The 21,302-nt window shown below is 35.3% G+C and overlaps 1 protein-coding gene and 1 long non-coding RNA gene across 8 annotated transcripts in view; one reads left to right on the forward strand and one right to left on the reverse strand.

Moving 5' to 3' along the window:
- Positions 1–14,262, forward strand: part of LOC114929304 (lachesin) — a 234,769-nt gene extending 220,507 nt beyond the window's left edge. For 5 of the 6 annotated variants that reach the window (XM_029300796.2, XM_029300799.2, XM_029300797.2 and 2 more), the window contains one exon: positions 9,633–14,261. In XM_029300796.2, the coding sequence (XP_029156629.1) occupies positions 9,633–9,742 (110 nt within the window). In that variant the 3' untranslated portion in view covers positions 9,743–14,261. Of the gene's footprint in view, positions 1–9,632 lie in introns of all 6 variants that reach the window. The other variant, XM_029300800.2, reaches the window with a different exon arrangement.
- The window catches only part of LOC114929307 (uncharacterized), a 245,511-nt gene that overhangs the window by 167,112 nt on the left and 57,097 nt on the right, over positions 1–21,302 (reverse strand). The gene's annotated exons all lie outside the window — the stretch shown is intronic.

The raw sequence follows: 21,302 nt of genomic DNA on the forward strand, positions 1-21,302 counted from the left end.
TTCTTATCTGTCTGACTATATCGTGTCACTATACTACTGCAAGGAATAATGAAATAGAAATTAATTATAAAATTGATTACGTTGAACCGTTAGAAAATACAAAATTTGTTTGTTTATTCATGAGACAATTATCATTGTTATAAATATAATTCAAGTTAATTTAATTGTTTTAATCATTTTTTGATAAATAAATTGTTTAAAAAATTAATTAAAAGTTATTTTTTTCTGATCATAAACAATCGAAATATATTAAATTTGTGTAATTATTATCAAGAAACATAATAGTTACTTTAATACCAATATATAAACCAATTTTTTATCTGTCTGACTATATCGTGTCACTATACTACTGCAAGGAATAATGAAATAGAAATTAATTATAAAATTTATTACGTTGAACCGTTAGAAAATACAAAATTTGTTTGTTTATTCATGAGACAATTATCATTGTTATAAATATAATTCAAGTTAATTTAATTGTTTTAATCGTTTTTTGATAAATAAATTGTTTAAAAAATTAATTAAAAGTTATTTTTTTCTGATCATAAACAATCGAAATATATTAAATTTGTGTAATTATTATCAAGAAACATAATAGTTACTTTAATACCAATATATAAACCAATTTCCTATATGTCTGACTATATCGTGTCATTATACTACTGACATAAGGAATAACAACGAAATAGAGTCCGACAAGTTAATAATCGATAAAAGTTATGTACGCATTTCATTAAGAATTTTTATAAAATCAATATTTAATACTTATTAGAATATTTATATTTATTACAATGAGATTTATTCGATGATATACTAAACGTCTTAAGATTAAGATCAATGAGATCTTAAGGCAGTTTAATTAAACTATTCGTTTCATGATTATCGCATAACTTTTCTCTTACATTACTCGTGGGTGGAATTTCATAACTAATTAAAGCGGCATTCACGGAGTGTACGAGGGTATGTACAAGAGGATAGGAAGCGCGGAATTAGAGAGAGGGAGTGAAAGGGAGAGAGAGGAGGGAGAGGATTGATACCGTCGCTAGTATCAACGGTCATAATGCGCTTGCATATTTGCGCAGCGCATATGCAATGTACAGCGCAACCGAGCGATTTCAAGCCTTGGCTGAAGGATCGCGTTTCCGCATCAAACAAGAATTACGCGGTACGGCAACGAGAGCGTAACGGCAAACGAGCCGAGTCGTGTCTGCTCGAAGAAACGAGAAGGCAAATTTTATTACATACCGTCGCAAGTTTGTAAGCAGGCATCGAGCTAACGTAAAAGACGAAGCGTTAACATCTTTATCGTGCGTCTCGGTACAAGTAGTCTGAAGAATTACTATTTGTATATTTGAATGGAAAAAACGAATAGGAAAATTATGTTCGCAATGAATAAAATCGCCATTAGAATATATCGTCTTTAAAAATCCGATCTTTTTACATATCGCTCAATTTTCTTCTCACTATAAACATTATAGTTTCCTATTATTTTTTATATCCTCGATACACTAAAATATAGAACAAGTTAAGTAGATGACAATGTGATACGATCAGACGGATTGCTGATTTTATTCTATTAGCATCGTTTTTCTCGATAACAATTAAAATAAAAATATGTCTGTCGAATTTTTTAAGGGCCTAAACATTTTCAGAATTTTGCGGAAAGCCTTTTCTCTCCTAATTGTGTATCTAAATAGTGACTTGAATATGTGAAAGAAGGGAGAAAAAAAAATAATTTTTAGCTTACATACATACGTTACGTATGCATTATACGTGGTATTTTATACACGAGAATAGTACGTCGATTGTTTAGTCTTTGTAGAAGACAGTCGAGTGGTACAAAAGTATGTATGTACAAGCCTGCTCGTTCCATGTCCGTTCGTTCATTTCGAGCTAAGTGCACTTTGCGAATAATCGCAGCGTGAAGCGAGCGTCGAAACGTGCATGCGACGACGATTTATCCTCTTTCTTGTTGCGTTACATATATATATATATATATATATATATATATGTATATATACACCTAGTCCCTACATTTTCTTTCCCTTCTGCCGTATTCTATCTCTCCCTCATGTTTGCCCTCAACAAGGCGGAAAAATGCTTTTCCGTTGCGGGATCTTCTTTTTTTCCCTGGCATCAAAGTGGCGATCAAGGACGCGAAAAAACACCGCCGTGAAATTTTCCGGTTCGCTTCAATTCGCCTCGCGAGCACGACGATGTCGTCTGCCATCGTTCTTGACACGCGTCTGAATGCACAAGTGCAGTCCGGCGTGTTTCTTTATGCACGTATATGTTCGCGATATACACTTTATTTCTTCATAGACACAAATATATTCTTAGAATGAATATATTTTTTATAAAATTTAGAAACGGGAAAACTATTAAATTTAAGTAAACCTGTGTTTATACAATATATTTGTGCGAAAAATACATTATTTTCGGAAACTAGTGCGTGCTAGTGATAACATAATTATTATTGGTCGCCAACGTAGAAATATTGTTTTCGTAATATAAACTATATATCAAATGCATTATTCGGGAGGAAAGGAGAGATTTATAAATATGTTAAAATATATGTAGAATATTTACAGTTTAACTCTGATCTACTGCACGCAATTATTTGGACAATGCAAAACAGTCCACCAAGTTTATTCAAGTACATGCAGTTGAGTTATTAAACAAGTTGAGGACATTTGTTCTTTCTAATCATAATGTGGGCCGTTTATGCTGTACAAATGCCACACTTAATCACCTATACAGCCGCGTTCCGTGTGATGAATGAACGCCAACGTAAATGTGGCCAACGCGTGAGACCAAGAGGTATTATTAGTCTTCCTCATTACAAATTATCACGAATGCAACTTGTTAAAGTACAACCGCGCCGTGTCCGCTGACGATCATCGTGTCACGTGGAATATATGTATACGCGTCGTTTGCGTTAATGTATTCGAAATGTCGAAAAAATTAAACTCGTTCGTTACTAATGATAAGACACCTATATGTAAAAAACTCGATCGCGCGTTTTTTCCAGCGATATTTTTCTATGTGTCAGCGAAGCTCGGGTATACAACCTAATTGTATTGTTTGCGCCATATTGGCGTGTCGATATTATTGGATTTTATCTGCATGCGTAAAATATATTCACAAGTTAAATACAGACATTCAACGTATCGAAACATTGTATAGATAGCACACACGGGACTTTTCACAAGCATTTTACAAATAAACAAAAAGAAGATCGAATATCAATATGTTTGAAATATGATTATCGATTATTAAATGGATTAACAACATGCCTTTGCATTTTACAATTCCCACGATATTTCGTCGTTACACTTTCCATTCTGTTAATACGGCGTACGATTATCATTTCAAAATTTGTAATATTTAATATTTATATAATTGGAGATGTATTTCATTTATAGTATATATATTATCTGACAGTAGTTTTCATAATTCTCGTATACCATATATTATACGTACATGTCAACGTGTCAAAAAAAAACGCCGCTCTAGTTTCTGGTAATTTGCTCTCGTTGTAAGAGGGTCAGTCAAGGGAACTGTCGAGTATCTTCACCCCGATTTCCCAAGACGCAAATGGTCTTAACCTCCGTGCACGAGTCCGACTCACATACAAATGCCGTCTTTAAGAACCCTTGCTGTATACAGGGTGTCACTTAAAGACCGTCCACCAAGTTATTTCTTGCCAAAAAAATAAGTTGAAAAGTACTGAACAATTGTTTTTCTATAACACTTTATTAAAGAGTAATTATTGTATAAATTACGGTTCGCCTAGTAATTTGTGTTCATGCATACTGTCAGAAACGCGGTTCCTAACGTGCACCAGGCTAAAATTCGGCGTTTTTTTTAGCCGTACTTTAATCAATTATTATAATTATTCCTTTATTATGTATGATAGAAAGAAATCGTTCAGGACTTTTTGTCTTATTGTTTGGTGAGGAATAACGCTATGCATTTAGTGAACGGTCTTCAAGTGACACCCTGTATACACATACACATTCTCGCCGATATGGACGGAACTGGGACGACAAGGTTCTCGGGTTGATAAATGAATGCACAGTTGATACGTAAGGAGGTACGCGCCACGTCGGAGAAAAGACTAAAGACACCTTGGGGGATGCGAGAAGGAGAGAAAAAAGACGAAGAAACGAGCCGAATATATCTTGATCTTTCGAGCAACCGTTAAAACGTCACCCGGATTGCATCCGTAGATATCTCGGCTTAATCTGCGACGTGGATGAATTCACTTCGTTCTTGTTTAGCGAATTCTCGGGATCGAGTTTTCGCAGAGAGTCGTTCTCTGCGAAAATCCCAAAGCAACCTCTTTTGCGGCCAGTTTCGCTGTCGTCGAGTATCATTAATTTAATGGCGTACGATTAAATTGAAAATTAATGCCTCGCCCGATTGTTCGAAAAATTTTATTATCATCATCACAAATTCACCGCTTTTGTCGCTCGCGGCTTATTGTTTACTCGCTTACTTCCATTTATGTACTCCTTTTTGTGTAATGCGAATGCACAAATTACAATATGACCTTTAAAGCGACGAATGAACAAATAAATGCAATATTTGTTTTTCACAGTTCATAAACATTAAACGTATATGTTAATAAACATTTGCAGCATTATTAGCTTTCAAGAATCTTTTTTAAACATTTAGTAAAATTTAGTAAAAATTGGTTTGTTTCACGGCTTTTTTATGTAAAAAAACACTGAAATGTGTGGCGTACGGGCCGTTGTAAAGATGGGCCACGACAACTTTAACTGTCTCAAATTCCACGTGCCGAGACTATCACGGCACTTCACCAAGAGAGTTCTTCCTAGCGCGATATACACCGCTAACTCAATAACCTCCTTATTCCCTTCGACCTCATTTCCGCGCCCGTCGAACATTATATCAACTCTGGCACGTCTCTTAAAGCAGATGGTCTAACAGAAAAGGCGTCGAGAAAAGTGGATTGATAACGCGAGGACGTTATGAAAGTCTAACGCAAAGTTAGAGATATCTACGCCAAAAATATTTCCATAAAACCTATCGCTAAAGATTCCGTCTTTGTGCAACAACAGGAAACGTAATAATAAAATAATCACATATGCATATATATATAGAGAGATATTTGTGAATATTAATTATTCTTAACACAACCGTAATTGGCAAGTGAATTTTTAGATATGTTATTTACGTTCTAATATATTCAGTAATAAAATTCAAACGATATATAGCAGAATAATTAATGTCACAAATATTTTGACATCTCATATTTGCAAATAGAAACTGAAAGTTTACTTGTGAATGTATAGCCGAACAATATTCCCGAGAAACAATGAAGAATCACTCATATATCCTTGCATAATCGAAATCGCACATATCGCTTAAGATATTCCATCCCTTTGCTTGCCGTGCGACACCTGTCAATATCGCGGTGCATTAAAATTCACCGGTGCGTGCTTTTCGATTTAGTCGCATTCTCGAGATTATTCGCCTCCGTTAGTCGAGCAAAACTCAAGAGAGAGAGACAGAGCGTGAATTCGCGTATCCGGATATTTTGCATTCCACGGCAAATATGCGCGGCAATATGAAAAATACATAATTCTTCGACAAAAGTGCCAATAATACGTGCATCATGTTCTCCGGCCGACGATATTTCACGCCGGACCAGACGATCGGAGACGAAGCCGCGGCCGTTGTTGTATATATATATATATATGTGTGTGTGTGTGTGTGTGCATCAGGATCGTCGCACGCGAACCATTTTATTTTGCAATATAATGCTTGACTCCTCGTCGTCCGGCGCGGCTTGACATATTGGACGTGATAGGGAGTAATCTGTTATACCGCGCTGTGTCCACGATGGAAGCCTGTAGGCGGTATCCCACTCTCCTCGGTGCATCTACGGGGTGGTTGCAACGACCGATATATATTTCCCGTACATGCACTTCCATACGATTCGTAGGGGAAAATATAGTGGTTGGTGCGCGCGCGAACGTGAATGCGTGAGAGGCGCCGGATCGACAATTAATCAGGCAGCAACGTAAATAAAATCTTATGGAAACGTCCCGGGAGAAACGTCTCTCTTTCATCCTTTTTTCCGGGATCAATTTGAGATTGTCCACGTGGCGCAGGTTGCTTTCAAGAACCACCCGACTACATTATTGACTTGGTACGGTAACAATGGGAACGATGCATATATGATAGCAAATGCGATACTCTCTCCCGCGTGCGGATAAATGTGTAAACATTATTTGCGGGGAATACTTTTGTCGATATTGTACAAACAGCTGATACAGATATTGTGTAAGATACATTTTGCGCATCACTTGCTATTTTATTTATGTGATATGATATATATAACATATATATGTATTCTCGCGTATATATCCTACGATTTCTTCTTGTCGTAAAATTTTATTCGACTTGAAGCGATTCTCCAAAGCTGAAATTGTCACGTTAACATATGATAAATTGTCTAACTTTATGAATCATATTTAAATGTATGTTTTTTTTTTTAATATAATATTATGATCTTTTATTTCCTGTAATATACGCGTATCTCTGTATAATTTAGCACAACTTTATTTTTGAAAAGAAAAGAAAAAATGTCAAAGATTGTGATTGAATTAAAGATCGATTCGGATGTAACTTTTTCTCGTAGAATTTATTTATATAATTATATACGCGCGCGTCACAACTTGAAAGTCGAAAACGAAAGAGATTCTAGTCGATTTTTGACGATTAATCGCGCGCGAGTTACGTCTGGAACTCGAAAGGCATTTCGGATAATCCCGGATGGCGGTGCGCAATATCCCGACGAACGCATCGGTGCATCCCGATGGCGCATGTCTATCGAAAAACCAAAGAGATCTCTCGGCTGTAGTTTCGCTTGGCTGGGGCCACGATCATGGATGGCACTCGAGACACACCCGGGGGATTTTGGGACGAAAAGTTCCGTTAGAAACTCCCGGCTCTCTCCCGCTTATCCAGAAGCCTTCAACTCCTCGCTTCTCGTCACTTCTCGTTCGTACAGCGAAGAGGAGCCGCGGAGGAGATATATGCATATATAGTTTTCTCTCACGAACGGCGCCGGTCGAGAAAGCTATCGCGCGAAAATATAGACCGTGAAATTTCTAAACTGGGATTTAAAGTTTCGCGCGACCAATTTCTAGCGCGCCGTTTAACCCTCTCCCCCACGTATGTAGGTAATTACCGAGATAACGAGCTTTGTGTAAAAACGGTCAGAATTCTCGCTGCGGCAAAAGAGATTAAGCGCGAGCGGTTTACTCTCTGTAAAAGCGGTATAAATCAAATTTACGAAATATAACGAGTTTAAGCGAGATACGGGCGGCGATTTAAGATGGATATTTATAGGGTGTACTTTTAAACGAGATTTTTCAATGGCTGATTTATTCTACTCGCGCAAATCGAATCGGAACGGTTCGAATTCAATCCGAAAATTGAATATCTAAATAGTCATCGAAAAATACGTTCACGCGTACAAACTGTTCTATTTGTCGTATTAAAAGCAGAAGCTTCTAATCGGGGTGTATAACGTATGATTAATTATCGACACATATCGAGCTGCTTAACCTGATTAATCGCAAACTCCCTCCGGCACTAAGAGCTATTAGCGATGCTCTATTGATTCCTCGAATGCGTTTTCAATGTAAATTATTTGCCAATTTAATAATGCATCATCCCGCGATCGCCCCTTGCTTTACATTCTAATCGCAGTCGCCGGGAGGAGATCAACGTGGAAGATTCGCAAGTATTGTCTGTGTAAAATACACTTTGCAGCGCACTTCCAAACTGATTCCGCGATAAAATGTTATATATGTACGCTTCTGAATAGCGTTAACGTCGTACACGGGGGCGTTAATGTTATGATATTACGATAGCGAGGAACAGTCTTTTCGTGCATCCGGTATGTAAATGAATGTAGAGAGGTAGATATGCAAATTGTACCGACGAGTAGTGACACCGATGTATTCTACGGCCAACATATTTTCCAAGTACGCGGTTTGCATAGATGACATTTCGGTTCGGTCGGCTTTCAAATGAAAATAGATGACACATATATACGAGACTTTTATCGAGTCCGCAACGCGAGACAAGCTAATGACACTTCTGATAAATACGAATAATTTATTATAATTTATATATTGATTAATCCGTACTTCATGCATAAATCTCAACATGTTCGAATCATCTTGATTGACAGCCTTATAAAAATTTTATAAACCTGGTTTTCGCAAATAAATTTTATGTCGGATTAATTTATAATTACGAAAAGTATCCAAGTATTCAATCCAAAAATATAGATGTTAATTTAGATTTTATCATTGTTATTTATATATTCAATATTCCGCATATTAACTCCTGATCAGGAGTTAATATGGAATGTGTGTGTGACAAACAATGTCGGTATGCTCCGAAAATTTCTACGTCTGCGATATTTTAGTCATAGAATTATAGATTTCTGAAGATGTCGTTATATACATATATTGAAATGCGGATAGCAAAAATGGAACGATCAATAAGGAATATTGGTGATTCTCAATGGAGGAAAAACGGGGAGGAAGTCTCCGATCAGAAATTTAAATCGAAGCGAGGAAAGCGGAAACATTTCTGTCGCACGAAAATTTGCAATAAAGAAGATACTGTTTTGAAAAATGACAGAAGAAGCTTGCGAGAGTTTCCTTGACTTAAAGTGGATGGAGCGAAAATGAATGTAGAAGCGAGAATGTTAAACGGTCGAAATGACATTTCCATAGCGAGTCACCCACATTTCTCTTTCTCTCTCTACGCGAAGAAGAATGATTGCAGTCTCAGGTGGATCATCCAATATATACAGAATGCTCGCAAAATAGCCTTACCGTGTTTTATTCGGATTTCCTAGTGGTTCTTTTTAATAGAACCAAAATCCTTCAAGTGTAAACACACAATTGTTTTATGTTAAATTTAACAGATATCGCATGTTCCAAACAGTCGACAGAAACTTTTGTGGTAATTTAACATAATATGGATTTGTTAAATAAAAACACAAATACTGTGTTAATAGTTTAATACAAAATAAATGTAAAATTTCAAGTAATTTAAAATAAATTTTGTGTAAAATTAATATAGTTTTAATGCAAAAATTAACTAAAACTATGTTAATTTTATTATTCCCACTTATATTATAAAATAAAAAAATCAACATATTTTCCTGTAAATTTTAACAGATAAATCTTGTCACTAATAAAACAGAACTTATTTATTATGTAAAATAAAAAATAAATGTATGTACACTGTGTTATTTTTTTACATCTTTTTTCAGTTGTTTTAATAATTTAACATTTTTGTGTTAAATATTTACACAAATTTTCCTATTGTGTGCAGCTTTAAAGTTCAACTCGCCAGAGAACATCTAAATTTTCACATACTTACGTTTTATCGAAAGACTATTGATGACTCGAGGAAATCTCTTAGGAAATAATCACTATATTAATTTAAAATACCGTTTCATAAGTAAATGATATCGGAGATACCCCGTATACACATAAATTCGGCCGCGTGGAAGCTTCGTGCATATAACTTGCGCCGAGAATAACACGCGAAATGCATTTCTGTTTCAGGAAGCGCATACATCATCAGATGGAGTGCGCCGCAGTTGATGGTCGTGGCGGTGCAGTACATTCTCACGGGGCCCTACATGCCTCCCTACGTACCCCAGACGGCAAATTAAGACGGCAGTCGCGGAAAAAGAAGTATCGTCGCGCCGTTCAACTCAAGGTGGGGATCGTGTGGACGACACGACGAGAGAGGGAATCCGAGAGAAATTTTCTCGGTCCCTCTTAGAATATATATATATCGTCGCGTATCTTTTGTACGAAATACGCTTTTTGCGGAGCTTTCCGCGACGAATAGGCAGAATTGTGCGGAGTTATACGAGTGGACAGGAAGTCGTGCTCGCGGACGGATAACTGGTTTACGATCGACAGACACCGATATATTCCGGTTCCCGGAATGGACTCCGATTTCGCTTTATGTACTGCACGCCGAATAGTTCGATCATCGGATTGGGAGATTTATGCACATGACGACAGCAAGGTATTACGCAATTTTATTCTTATTAAATGGTCCTCGCGCAGAGGATAATACGGTGAAATTCCTGGCTGTGCTCTCGATAGGTTTCGTTCTCGTTATGGACGTCGCGAATAATTCTCTATGAAATTTCTCGCGCGCAAGATCGATTGATTAGCGTGCGCTCCGCTTTGGTCAGCGTCTCTCAAAGGTTCAAAATTTAAACGGGTAGTTAGAGAGAGCGATTGATATGTGGCGGATGAGTCGTGATATTAATAAATCCTAAATATTAATATCACTGCATGTCAAATATATTTGAATATATGCAAGACGATTTTAAACTAAAATATATTCGGATTAATTATCGGGACAAATTATATATATATAAATAAATAATATATATATATTATATATATATATATATAAATAAATTATATATATATATATATATAAATCCGAATTATAAATTCCATTACATATCGTATCTAATTTTTCATGATAGTTTTTGCAATTCTACGAGATAATTTTTTCAAAATGACCTACATAATATTGTGTACATGTGTCACAAAATGTATACGACGAAAATTATTAAAAATTATTTGTTTTAATGAAAATTAACTAGAGAAAATATTGCTTTGATGCAAGTCTGTAATCAAGGATCGTTGTTCCGTAACATAAAAAAAGTTCCAACAAAAGAATTATGCGTTTTCTTGATGTATAAACAGACACGCCTTGAGAGTAACACAACAATGAGGAAATATCTAGAGATCTCTCCAGAGAGCGAGGGAAATTTGATTAATGCCACGGCACGTAAAAAATAGCGAGGAAGGGGTCATGACTCTTTGAAATAGCAAGCGAGATGATGACGTCGAGAGTCATCGAGACTTTTTCGCGAAAAATATAAGAATATGTCGCGGAATAAGTTGTAAACTTTTCAAAGAAGAGCAATAAAAATTCCAATAAAAAATTGTGAATGAATTATGAAATAAACTGTCTCGTTAAAATTGAAATCGAGCCAGAGACGTTGTATACACGTGAGTAGATATATATCACATGTATATGTAATACATACGTAATGCATTTTATAGGAACAAATTTTTTCGTATAATAATATAAAAGAAAATAGGATGATTGCTTTTGTATAAATTTTATCACGCGCAAGTTGTCAGTTCACTATGGACCAAAATGAAATTTATCGCAGATCAGGACACACATTATTGTCCAATAAAATTTATATCAACTTTGAACGTCCGGATCTATCGTGTACGATATATATTATTGCCTCGTGAAAATTTACGAATATTCATTAAATCTACCCCCTGTTCAAAGTTTTATATGTATGTATATATATTTCGCAGAGCTAAAACACTGCTGGCGATTTTTAATTATCACGTACACGTCGGGACATTATTATTCGCTAATTAAACGTTCCATAAAATTCTTCCACTTTGCGTACCTCGATACCTGCATTGCCTTCCACTGCCACCATTAAATAGCATGCAGAACTGATTCGATTAAAGTTATAGCATAGAATAACCATTCTTCCGTTTATAGATTCAAAGAAAAGCTGAGAGATTACAACTCACGCTTTATATACGACTCCTTTTGATTACCTGAAAATTATGATTCTCATCTGGGTGCCATAATTGCGTGCGTTCGTTAACGAAATAGTCTCGCTCAGTTATTGCTGGAAGAGAATCGTTTTACACAATTACAGAAGCGCACGATTTCTATCGCAAGTACAATAGATCAGAACTGAATTAATATACACGAGCGTGAAATTAAATTACTTTATACATAAAGGAACGCGCGCGCATATATCGAGAGCAGCAACATTTCTCTCTAGCCGGAAGTCTCCGCGCGGTGGTTAATTACCTCCCGTTCTTCTCATTTATTACGCTTTATACGTGCCATTATACATATCAAAACCTCAGCGTTTTACCAGTGTTTTATGCTAATTGCCATTCTAGTTATCGACCATTATATTAATAACTCTAAAAACAAAAAATCAGTCAAAATTTTAAATATTTAATACATTTTAATTACAAATGCTTTTTCTTTTAATTAAACATATATAATAAGCTTTTTCAGTTCGACAAAATTATGTTTGAGAAGCAGTTGTAAATTACCATATTTTCTGCGCAGCGAGAAACATTATTAATTACATTCATATTTGCATCATATGATTTGTTTTAAAATGATATTAGAAACTTTGATTCGAAGTATTAATATACGGCCAAGAAGTCTCGCGACAAAATTTGCGTTTGCGCAGAAAATGAAAATGTTGAATTGTACATCTTACAAATTAAGAAAAGCGAAATGAATCGCGAAGCTACACTTTGATTTTGATAAAATCCTTTTTGACACTTGATATAATGCACAGAGTGAAAAGTTTTTTTTACTATTAAATATATGAGTGGTCTATATTCTTATCTCATTTCTTTGAAAAATAATATTAGCAATACGAAGAGTCTCTCTCTCTCTCTCTCTCTCTTTCTTTCTCGCACACAGATGGACCATCGATCTGGTTGAAAAAAACGGATGATGACTGCAGAGGGTGCATTCCGATCTTTTTCTCTCTCTCGCGCGCGAATAACAGCTCCGTTTTCGGTAACCCGACGCGCCGGAATTTGTTTCAGAGGGATTACCGATCTCTGGACATATCAAAAGGATACACCTTGACCGTTCCGTTTCTATCTCGATTCGCTTCCGGAAATGCATGCGCCCGGGGAAGCTCCCGAAGCGACGATCGTGCATATATAGCGCGCGCGCGCCTCGAAATATACATATACATATAATCTCGGGCCGATATAATTGTACAGAGAGCGCTTCGGAGGTATCATTCCGTAATCTATGTAGTCCCCGGTCGGATGGGGGATTATGTTAAGCGATGCGTGAGCGCGGCCACAGTCCACGGCAATCCAGGCGTAACAGAGATACTGCTCGGTGACGTCGTTACACTCGCGCACACGCGTTTATATATGCGACTCGCGATTATGTATCGTACATACGTATCGTATATACGCCCGATGTATATTTGTGTATATCGGGCACGATATGCGCGCGCGATGCATCACCGCGATCGCGGCTACAAAAGGATGCACCCAGGGGCGGATTCGTATATATACAGATGTAACTCGGATTTCGCTTGTCCGGCTATTTGTTTTCTTGTTGAAGAATTTGGATCGCAAAACTTGTCGATCGATATCTTCACATTTATGGTATAACTCATCTTTCTAAATTTTATTATTATATATTCAATATCTTAGCAACGCGCAAGATAAAACTACGTCTGAAATAAAATCAAATTGGAAGTAAAGGATAAATATTGTTACCCGTTATTTATTCGCGAAAAGTTTTTCATTTTCGATGATTCATATGGAAAAGACTACTGATATCTCGATATCACTGATAGAAAGAAAAATTATACTATTGTGATAGTCATATAAAATATCAGAAACATGTAGAACAGCGCGAGAGAAATAGCCTTTAAGAATATATTTGAAGTTTCAAAATTATATTAACTTGAGATTCCGAAAAGTGTGCAATCGCATTCGTCCCTGAATGCATAGGCAAAGTTAATCGCGAGCGCACGCCGCGATATTGCGATTAATAAGCAGAAAATGCGGCGGTTTACCGATATGCGCTGCCACCGCGATTGACGCAACAATAGCACACATCATATATGAATATGACGCGTTTTTCGAGCGGTATATTACAGTTCGCGGGATGATAATTCCCGGCCGCGGATGCACAGACCGCGCGAACCCGAGGTCGGATGCCGTTAAATACAGAACGTCGACATTTTTTTGCGGTGAATATATCGCAATAGGAACGGTGCATTTCGTATTATTGAGTTACGTACCTGCGTATATTCGGTCATATCTCGCGCGAGTTTTATTAATTATTTTATCTCGCGTTAAGAATCGACTGCCGTTAAAACGTGATAATTTGATGCGTGTAATCGTATCTTTCATTACTACATCGTATATTATCTCCCTCTCTCATCTTTATTTCAATAAATTCTTCCTATTATTATACAATAAAAATATTAAAATTATATCCTTCTGTGTTTTATAATAATTAGTTTGTAATGCTTAATGTTATTTAGAAGAATATTCGCATAATAATAAATGCAATGTGTGATTTTATTAGTTTAATATCGTTATAAAGAAAATTATATGATATGATATTGATAAAGAATGTGATATCAATAAAACAATTATCGATTTAAAAATAAAAATTACCTATTTTTATTTAAACTTTCATTTATAGACAGAAAAGCGCCATTACAGATATAATATTTCTACAGCTAAACTTCAATATTTCTCTTGACTTATCTTGACGAATCTAAATATTTTTATTCTCATATTTCTTTTAAATCAAATGTTTCGAAAAATATGTAAAATCGGAATATAAATTGACTTCTCTCCCTCTCACATCAAAATTATGTATTATAATAAAAGATACTTCTCTAACTGAAGGTTTATAGAAGCAATCTAAATACAGCTGAATAATTCTATTATATCTGTCTTCATTATATATAGATTATTTTTTATTACAGAAAATTTAATCATAATTTTTTAAAATATTAGATTCACATGCTTCAACAAAACTTTTTTAGTTTTTTAATAAATATTATTAAACTTTTAAATCGTGTATATATATATATATATATATATATATATATATATGCGTGTGTGTATGTGTATATGTAAAATATGTATATAAATATTCGATATTGATAATAGTTTAAATCAATATCTTGTTTAATAGAAAAGCAACGTCTTTAAGGCTATCTTACATTCGCGTTATGGAAGGAATTTATTCGAATTTAAAACGAGGTATATTTTACGAGGCCGTTAAGTATTAAACTGGAAAGCTTGATACGCCCTCCGTTTCTACGAGAATTTATGTTCGTATTCATTATTGCAACAGTAAAAAGATGTTCCTTTAAAAAGCTATGCTCGTTTAAGAAAAGGCAGCAATAAAATTGCGGGTCTGCGCAATTATTTTCTAAAAATTGCTGCGTACACGAATTTTACTTTAAAGCTTGTTGTGTTCAATGAAAAATGCAAGAGATTCCATGTCTCACACTAAAAAAATATAAGAAGCAATTTATGCATTCAAATATTTTTGTGTATATATATTATATCTAATTACGTAATTTTAATTATACTTTTTAAATTATTCTTTAATCAAAGCGTATATTTATTTATAATAAAAATCAATTCAAAACTATTATAAGTCATAACTTTTGAGATATTACGATCTTAATATTTAATTAAGATTTTAAGATTTAACATTAAACATTTAGATAATCAGATTTCTTATTAAATTTCATCAAAAAATAAAATTCTCTTCATATGGAGAATAATAAAATAAGTTACAGCTTTTATAACTAGACAATGCAAGCCGAAACAAAAAATTTATTAATTAATGTTTTTTCGCAACTATAAAATATATATCTTGGATTCCCCAATAGAGTATTTTTATTAAATAGAAACATCGGCTTTAAATATTTCCGCATTTTCAGAAAAGAATTTCAATATGAATTGATTTCCACATTTTGTCAAGTCTGGTGAAACTCTATTTCTGCCTTTATGAGAATTTTATAAAATATTATAAAATAATTTTTCGATTTTATGTTTCTATTTTTATTGATTACGTATTACGTTATAGTCATATGGAAGGAGAAATTTAAATTTAACTATCGATTTTTGCTTCACGAACAATAATCCTGTTCTATCCTAGAATTTATATTCCATTTTCTAATCCATTTGTAATTGCATTTTGTAATCATGTTTTCCATCACGACGTTCTAATTTCTTTTTAATTATAAACATTAGAATCTATTTTCTTTAATGTACCTTATTTCGCATGCACATTTTTCTGACTTCTAAAACAAAGAACAAAGAAAAAAATACACTAGCGAACGTTAGACTTTACAATGTACTTCCTCTCCTCCTTATTACGCAATTATGCAATAAGGAGAAAAGTTATGTTCGCAAATGAGTTTAATATACCGCGGCATTAGTATGAAGTATTTTTAATTCTCTGATCTTAAGAGAAAAATTATTTATGTAGCGTATCATCTATAATGCGCCAACGATTCGATTATAATTCGCGAATAGTATAGATGGAAGAGATTCATTGTTTCAATAAATTAGATTAATATAAAAATATTAACAAAATAAAACATAAAAATTCAAGCTTTAACCATGCAAATGAAATATTCTTTTGTCACATATTAATTGCACGCATCGCGAGTTACGTGCCTCATTAATTTTCATCACCCATCTTCAATCTAAGCGTCATTAATATTATTATGCGTGATTGCTATTAATGGTGCGTTACAGCTTTCATAATATCGTCAGCTCTTGTTATTGTTACAACTATTTGAAAAATCTTTGTTACTACAATGCACATAGTGCCTCTACCGGTGCTATTAATGTAGCTTAAACGATTGTCGTCATATCCAGTGTGCGACATAACGTGGAATGTATTATATTTCCATGAGAAAAGCTCGTCTTCTACGATATTGTTCGTGAATGCGCCCGTGAAGATTTACCTTCGTTCCAACGAAAACGTTTATTCTGCATTACGTAAAAGTACCTTTGCGTTGTAATTTCTGCTATGTAACTCGCGCGCGTCTTGTAATATTTGTTTCTGCCGAGAAAGTCCTCTCTTCGCGCCGTTACACTGCGCATCTCGGTATCGCAAATACCGAAATATATTTGACAGGTTGTATAACATAAATACTTAACGCACGCTTAAGTATGATGTAAAAAATATTGTATCTCCGCGAGAAATCAATATTCGGATTCGCGTGATCATTTATATTGCATTTATCGATAAAGAGTGTCATTCGACCGAATGCACTTTGGCCGTGTTTATTTTTTCCGTCAATGTCGACAAACTGACGTTCTCCATATCGACTCGCAACAAAATGTAATTCCAATTCTCCGCACTCTCAAAGCATTTCACGCCCAGTTTACTACGATCCGTCCGTAACGGGTTACGACCGCCTAAGTATTGTCTCCGAATGAATTCAATCTGCCGTGTTTTGTTTTCATTTTCCTTTGTCCTCTCTTTACGGCTGCATTCATCGCGCGGGAGAAGTAATTTTCCGCGCGAAAAGCGATCGTGAGATATAAGAACGATTAACCGCGCCGATGAGGAAGTTTGTCCGTATTATCCGAGCTATTATCGGAGAATTTAACCAAGCCCCTTCAGTCCGAAACTTCTATATTCAAGAAACTTATGAATGATAAAAGGCTGCAACAAATCAAATTTTAAAACTGTTCATATATATACATATATTATATAAAAGTTTATATAATATAAATTATATTACTGACTTTTAAATTTTTATCTCATTTTTTTCATCCCGTAAACAATCATTAATCTTATAGTAAATGACTAATTTAATATATTATAATTAATAGTTGTGATATATACATATATTTTTACGTGCTTATTTAAAAAAATACCTCTCTTTTCATGTTATGTATATCATAAATGTGTAAGCGTGAATTTATTGGTCATTTATTGGCGTATATATCGTGACTGCGAACTGTATCGTGATTTCACACGTGATATTCACATGACGGCTATAAAATACGATACGTTTTTCCGACGATACCAAAAATTCCTTATGATTCAGACGCCTCTTAAATTCGCTGACGTGCACCGGTTATACGATACAATACCACGATACGTGAGATTAGTTCCCAGGTCGGTTTTTTATCGTACGACGTGCGTATTTTCGCAATACTGCTCCAACGAGCACAGTGCACGCAAAATCATAGAACATCAGCGAAATAACGGACGAGGGGTTGGGAAAGGAGAGGCGAAATAGAAAATCCTGTTATACATTGCGTGTATCTTCACTTTTGCCATGTACTCTCTACCTGCCTTATTTAACACAAGCCATTCATACTATGACCAATGGAGTGAAGCCGCCAAAGTGTTACCTTCAAACGAATTCAATCTTTTTCATTTTGTTTTCTTTTTATTTTTTGTACAATGGTTTTTCGAGATTTTCTAACTACAATATACTTTGGAAAATTTACTCCACGTAAATAAACATTTGCTAATTTTATTAAAACATATTTTTTAAAATTTATAATATATATATAATAATAATAAATATATATTTATGGAAGTAGAATTTGAAAGCTCGACAAATTCAACATTTCCCTTCAAAAGAAATTTTGCTCCAAATAGCTGGAAAACGCTTGTGATAGCGCCTAATAAATAAAACATAGCGTACATGCAAACTGTCCACTCTACGGGTAACCTTGCGTTCCTAAGTTAGATCTTTATCTACATACCGTTTTGCGTACGTGTTTATTTCCGTGCGATTTAAAATCTAAATGAAAGCACTGTTTTAACGCACCGCGTTGCGACATACGTAAAACCTACATTACAACAAGTATATAACAGAGAAAGAGAGGGAGATCGGTTATATCAAGTACTACAGAGGAAGAGAAAGATGAAAGAGAGAGAGAGAGAGAAAGGGTAAGAGGAGGTGTCGTTATATACATATATACAGGGTGTCCCAGAACTGGCGGAAAAGTTTTTAATGACAGATTCCGGGTGTCATTTGGAGACAATTTTTCCTTAGCGAAAATGTTGAGGGAGACCATCATTTTTAACATGTTCCCAATTTTTGTCACGTATCTTTACAACTAAGTCTTATATTAAAACTCTATTAAAGTACCCTCTACCTAAAATTAACTGAACAATGCAGTTCAGTTAATATTTGATTTCCACAAGGCTTAGTTTCCAAAAAAACCTTCATTTTCAACTGCTTATAATTCGAAATTGATTGGGGTCTCGACATTTTCGCTGAGGAAGAATCGTCTCCGAATGATAGCAGAAATCTCCCATCAAAAACTTTTCCACCGTTTCTGAAACACCCTGTATATATATATATATATCCAGGGGGATCCTGTTATACACAGCCTGTATCATCACTTTGCGATGTACTTGCGAGCTTTTCCCGCCTCGTTTAACACGGCCCATTCATAATAGGATGACGGCCGCGAAAGTATTGCCGGTTATCGCGCCGCGCGCACCACCTCGTCGGCCAAACATTGTCCGACCTCTCCGATTCACCGGGGTTCCCCGTTCTCTTTCACACCTAGCCCCTCGTCTACGGAGCAAGCGCACCTATTGTCCTGAATTACGAGGCGCGGGCCGTCCGAGCGGCCTGTCGACGGTCTATACTTTTGCGACTCGCGGCGCCTCATAATCGCCAGATTGGTACGACAAAATTGGCCGGCCCAGTCATTCCGTTCGGACACAACTATCGGGAGATACCTGCTATAAATCTCGCGGCACTCGGGTACTTTGTCGCGGATATTAAATCGCATATTGATACACACGAGATATATACTACTATATTTCGTCATACGATCGAGACGATCCCTTTACGCTATGAGAGACGCGATTACAACTGTCAATTAATCTCCTTTTTTCTTTTTCCGTGTGTGAAAAAAATCGAGAGAGACAATCCTTTTGTTATTATATCGCAGTGACATTTTTGTAATAATATACGTTTAATTATTACACTCTCTCTCTCTCTCTCTGTGTGTCGAAAATAAATTTAAATACCAAACTTCTGATACTAGGATCTAATGAGATTTTTACAAATCAGATCGTATTATATAAAATGTTTAAAATTTTCCGGTAGATTTTACGGAATAAGGAGTGCATATACATGTGCGGATGAGAATTTGCTCGAGGTGATAGCGAGTGTAATATCACAGTTTATAGATATATGAGATAATGGCGAACGTGCACGTTGATCGTCAGAGGCTTGTAAAATATAACGATTCTCTCACGCGCATCACGTGCCGAACGTATCGCGTATGTTTTCGTATGTAAATCTCGGAGCAACATCGTATTTTACATAGTTGTTTGTTTTTATTAAGTTGTGAAACTTGCTCTTGTGACTAAAGCAACTTTGGGTATAAATGCATAATGAAACCATGCATAAATATTGAAACATCCCAAAATTTATAAATTTTTACTGGTCACGAGAACAATATAATTTAGCGATGTTTTTATTAAATATTTACTCAATACATGTTTGCGTAGATGCAATTAATAAAATAATAATTAATAATATGCAATGTTTTGTTGTGACATAAAAGGAACAACTAAAACGAAGGATAGAAAGAAATATATCAAAAGTCGACTCTCTGGAGATGTTAAATAATAAATAAGGATGAATATTGTATAATGTCTTGTAAAATACGGAACAACGAGCTTGAAATATTTTTGCACAGAATGCCAGGAATTAAATCCATCGATCGATTTGAACTCCGCAAAAAGCGCGATTTCGACATTATTACGCTGAAAAAAAATCCGGCATACAGCCGACGTAAAACACGTTGAAAGTATTATTGCTTACTTTAATGTATTATTATATCAAGTGTTTACGTAAGGGTTGCATGAGATAAACATTTTCGGTGCTCAAGAAGGGAAAAAGAAGGAAGGGTTTATAAATTTTAATATATACATTAATATCGATTGCGCGTCGAATTGCGTTCACTTCGATCGGAAATAGAGAATAAAAATCGAGGAAAAAGAAAAATGGATCGAAATTTTGTTCTCGTTACATTGTATCGATATCCTCGAAAATTATGTACGACGATTTAGAAAATTCGGCGCGCAAGCTGTAAGACAATTGTACATAGCTCAATGTATAAATCCTGATTTTCGGTTATTTGTATAAACATTTTAAGAGCATGTGTGCCCCAATCGCGTGCGATCCGATTGACGATCGGTGACGTCATCTCCTCTCTCTCGAGAGAGAGGTGCTTCACTCCCGATTAGTATATAAATCTTCATGTACATAATTTAACGCGTAATAAGTGCCAAATTCGTGAATACATATAAATATATATATACGCGTATGTGTGTGCGCGCATGTGTGTGTGTGTGTGTATGTGTAATGTGTATGCGTGCGTGTATGTGAATATGTATGAATGGGTGCAGAGGGATGCGTTTTCGCGCCCATTGATTATATTCCGCACGCGTGATAAGACATAAATAATTGATTATCGCAAACACGAAACGCGATTCGTACAAAATGGGAACGGTTCGCGAATCATGATATTAACATTCAATATTTATTACAATTATATTTCGAATTTCGATTCCGCGAGAGCATAACGCGCGTGCGCGTACGAGTTTTATAATTAGAATTT

Source organism: Nylanderia fulva, unplaced genomic scaffold (genome assembly GCF_048542155.1).
Source record: "Nylanderia fulva isolate GAGA-0341 unplaced genomic scaffold, ASM4854215v1 Scaffold14, whole genome shotgun sequence".
Lineage (NCBI taxonomy): Eukaryota > Metazoa > Arthropoda > Insecta > Hymenoptera > Formicidae > Nylanderia > Nylanderia fulva.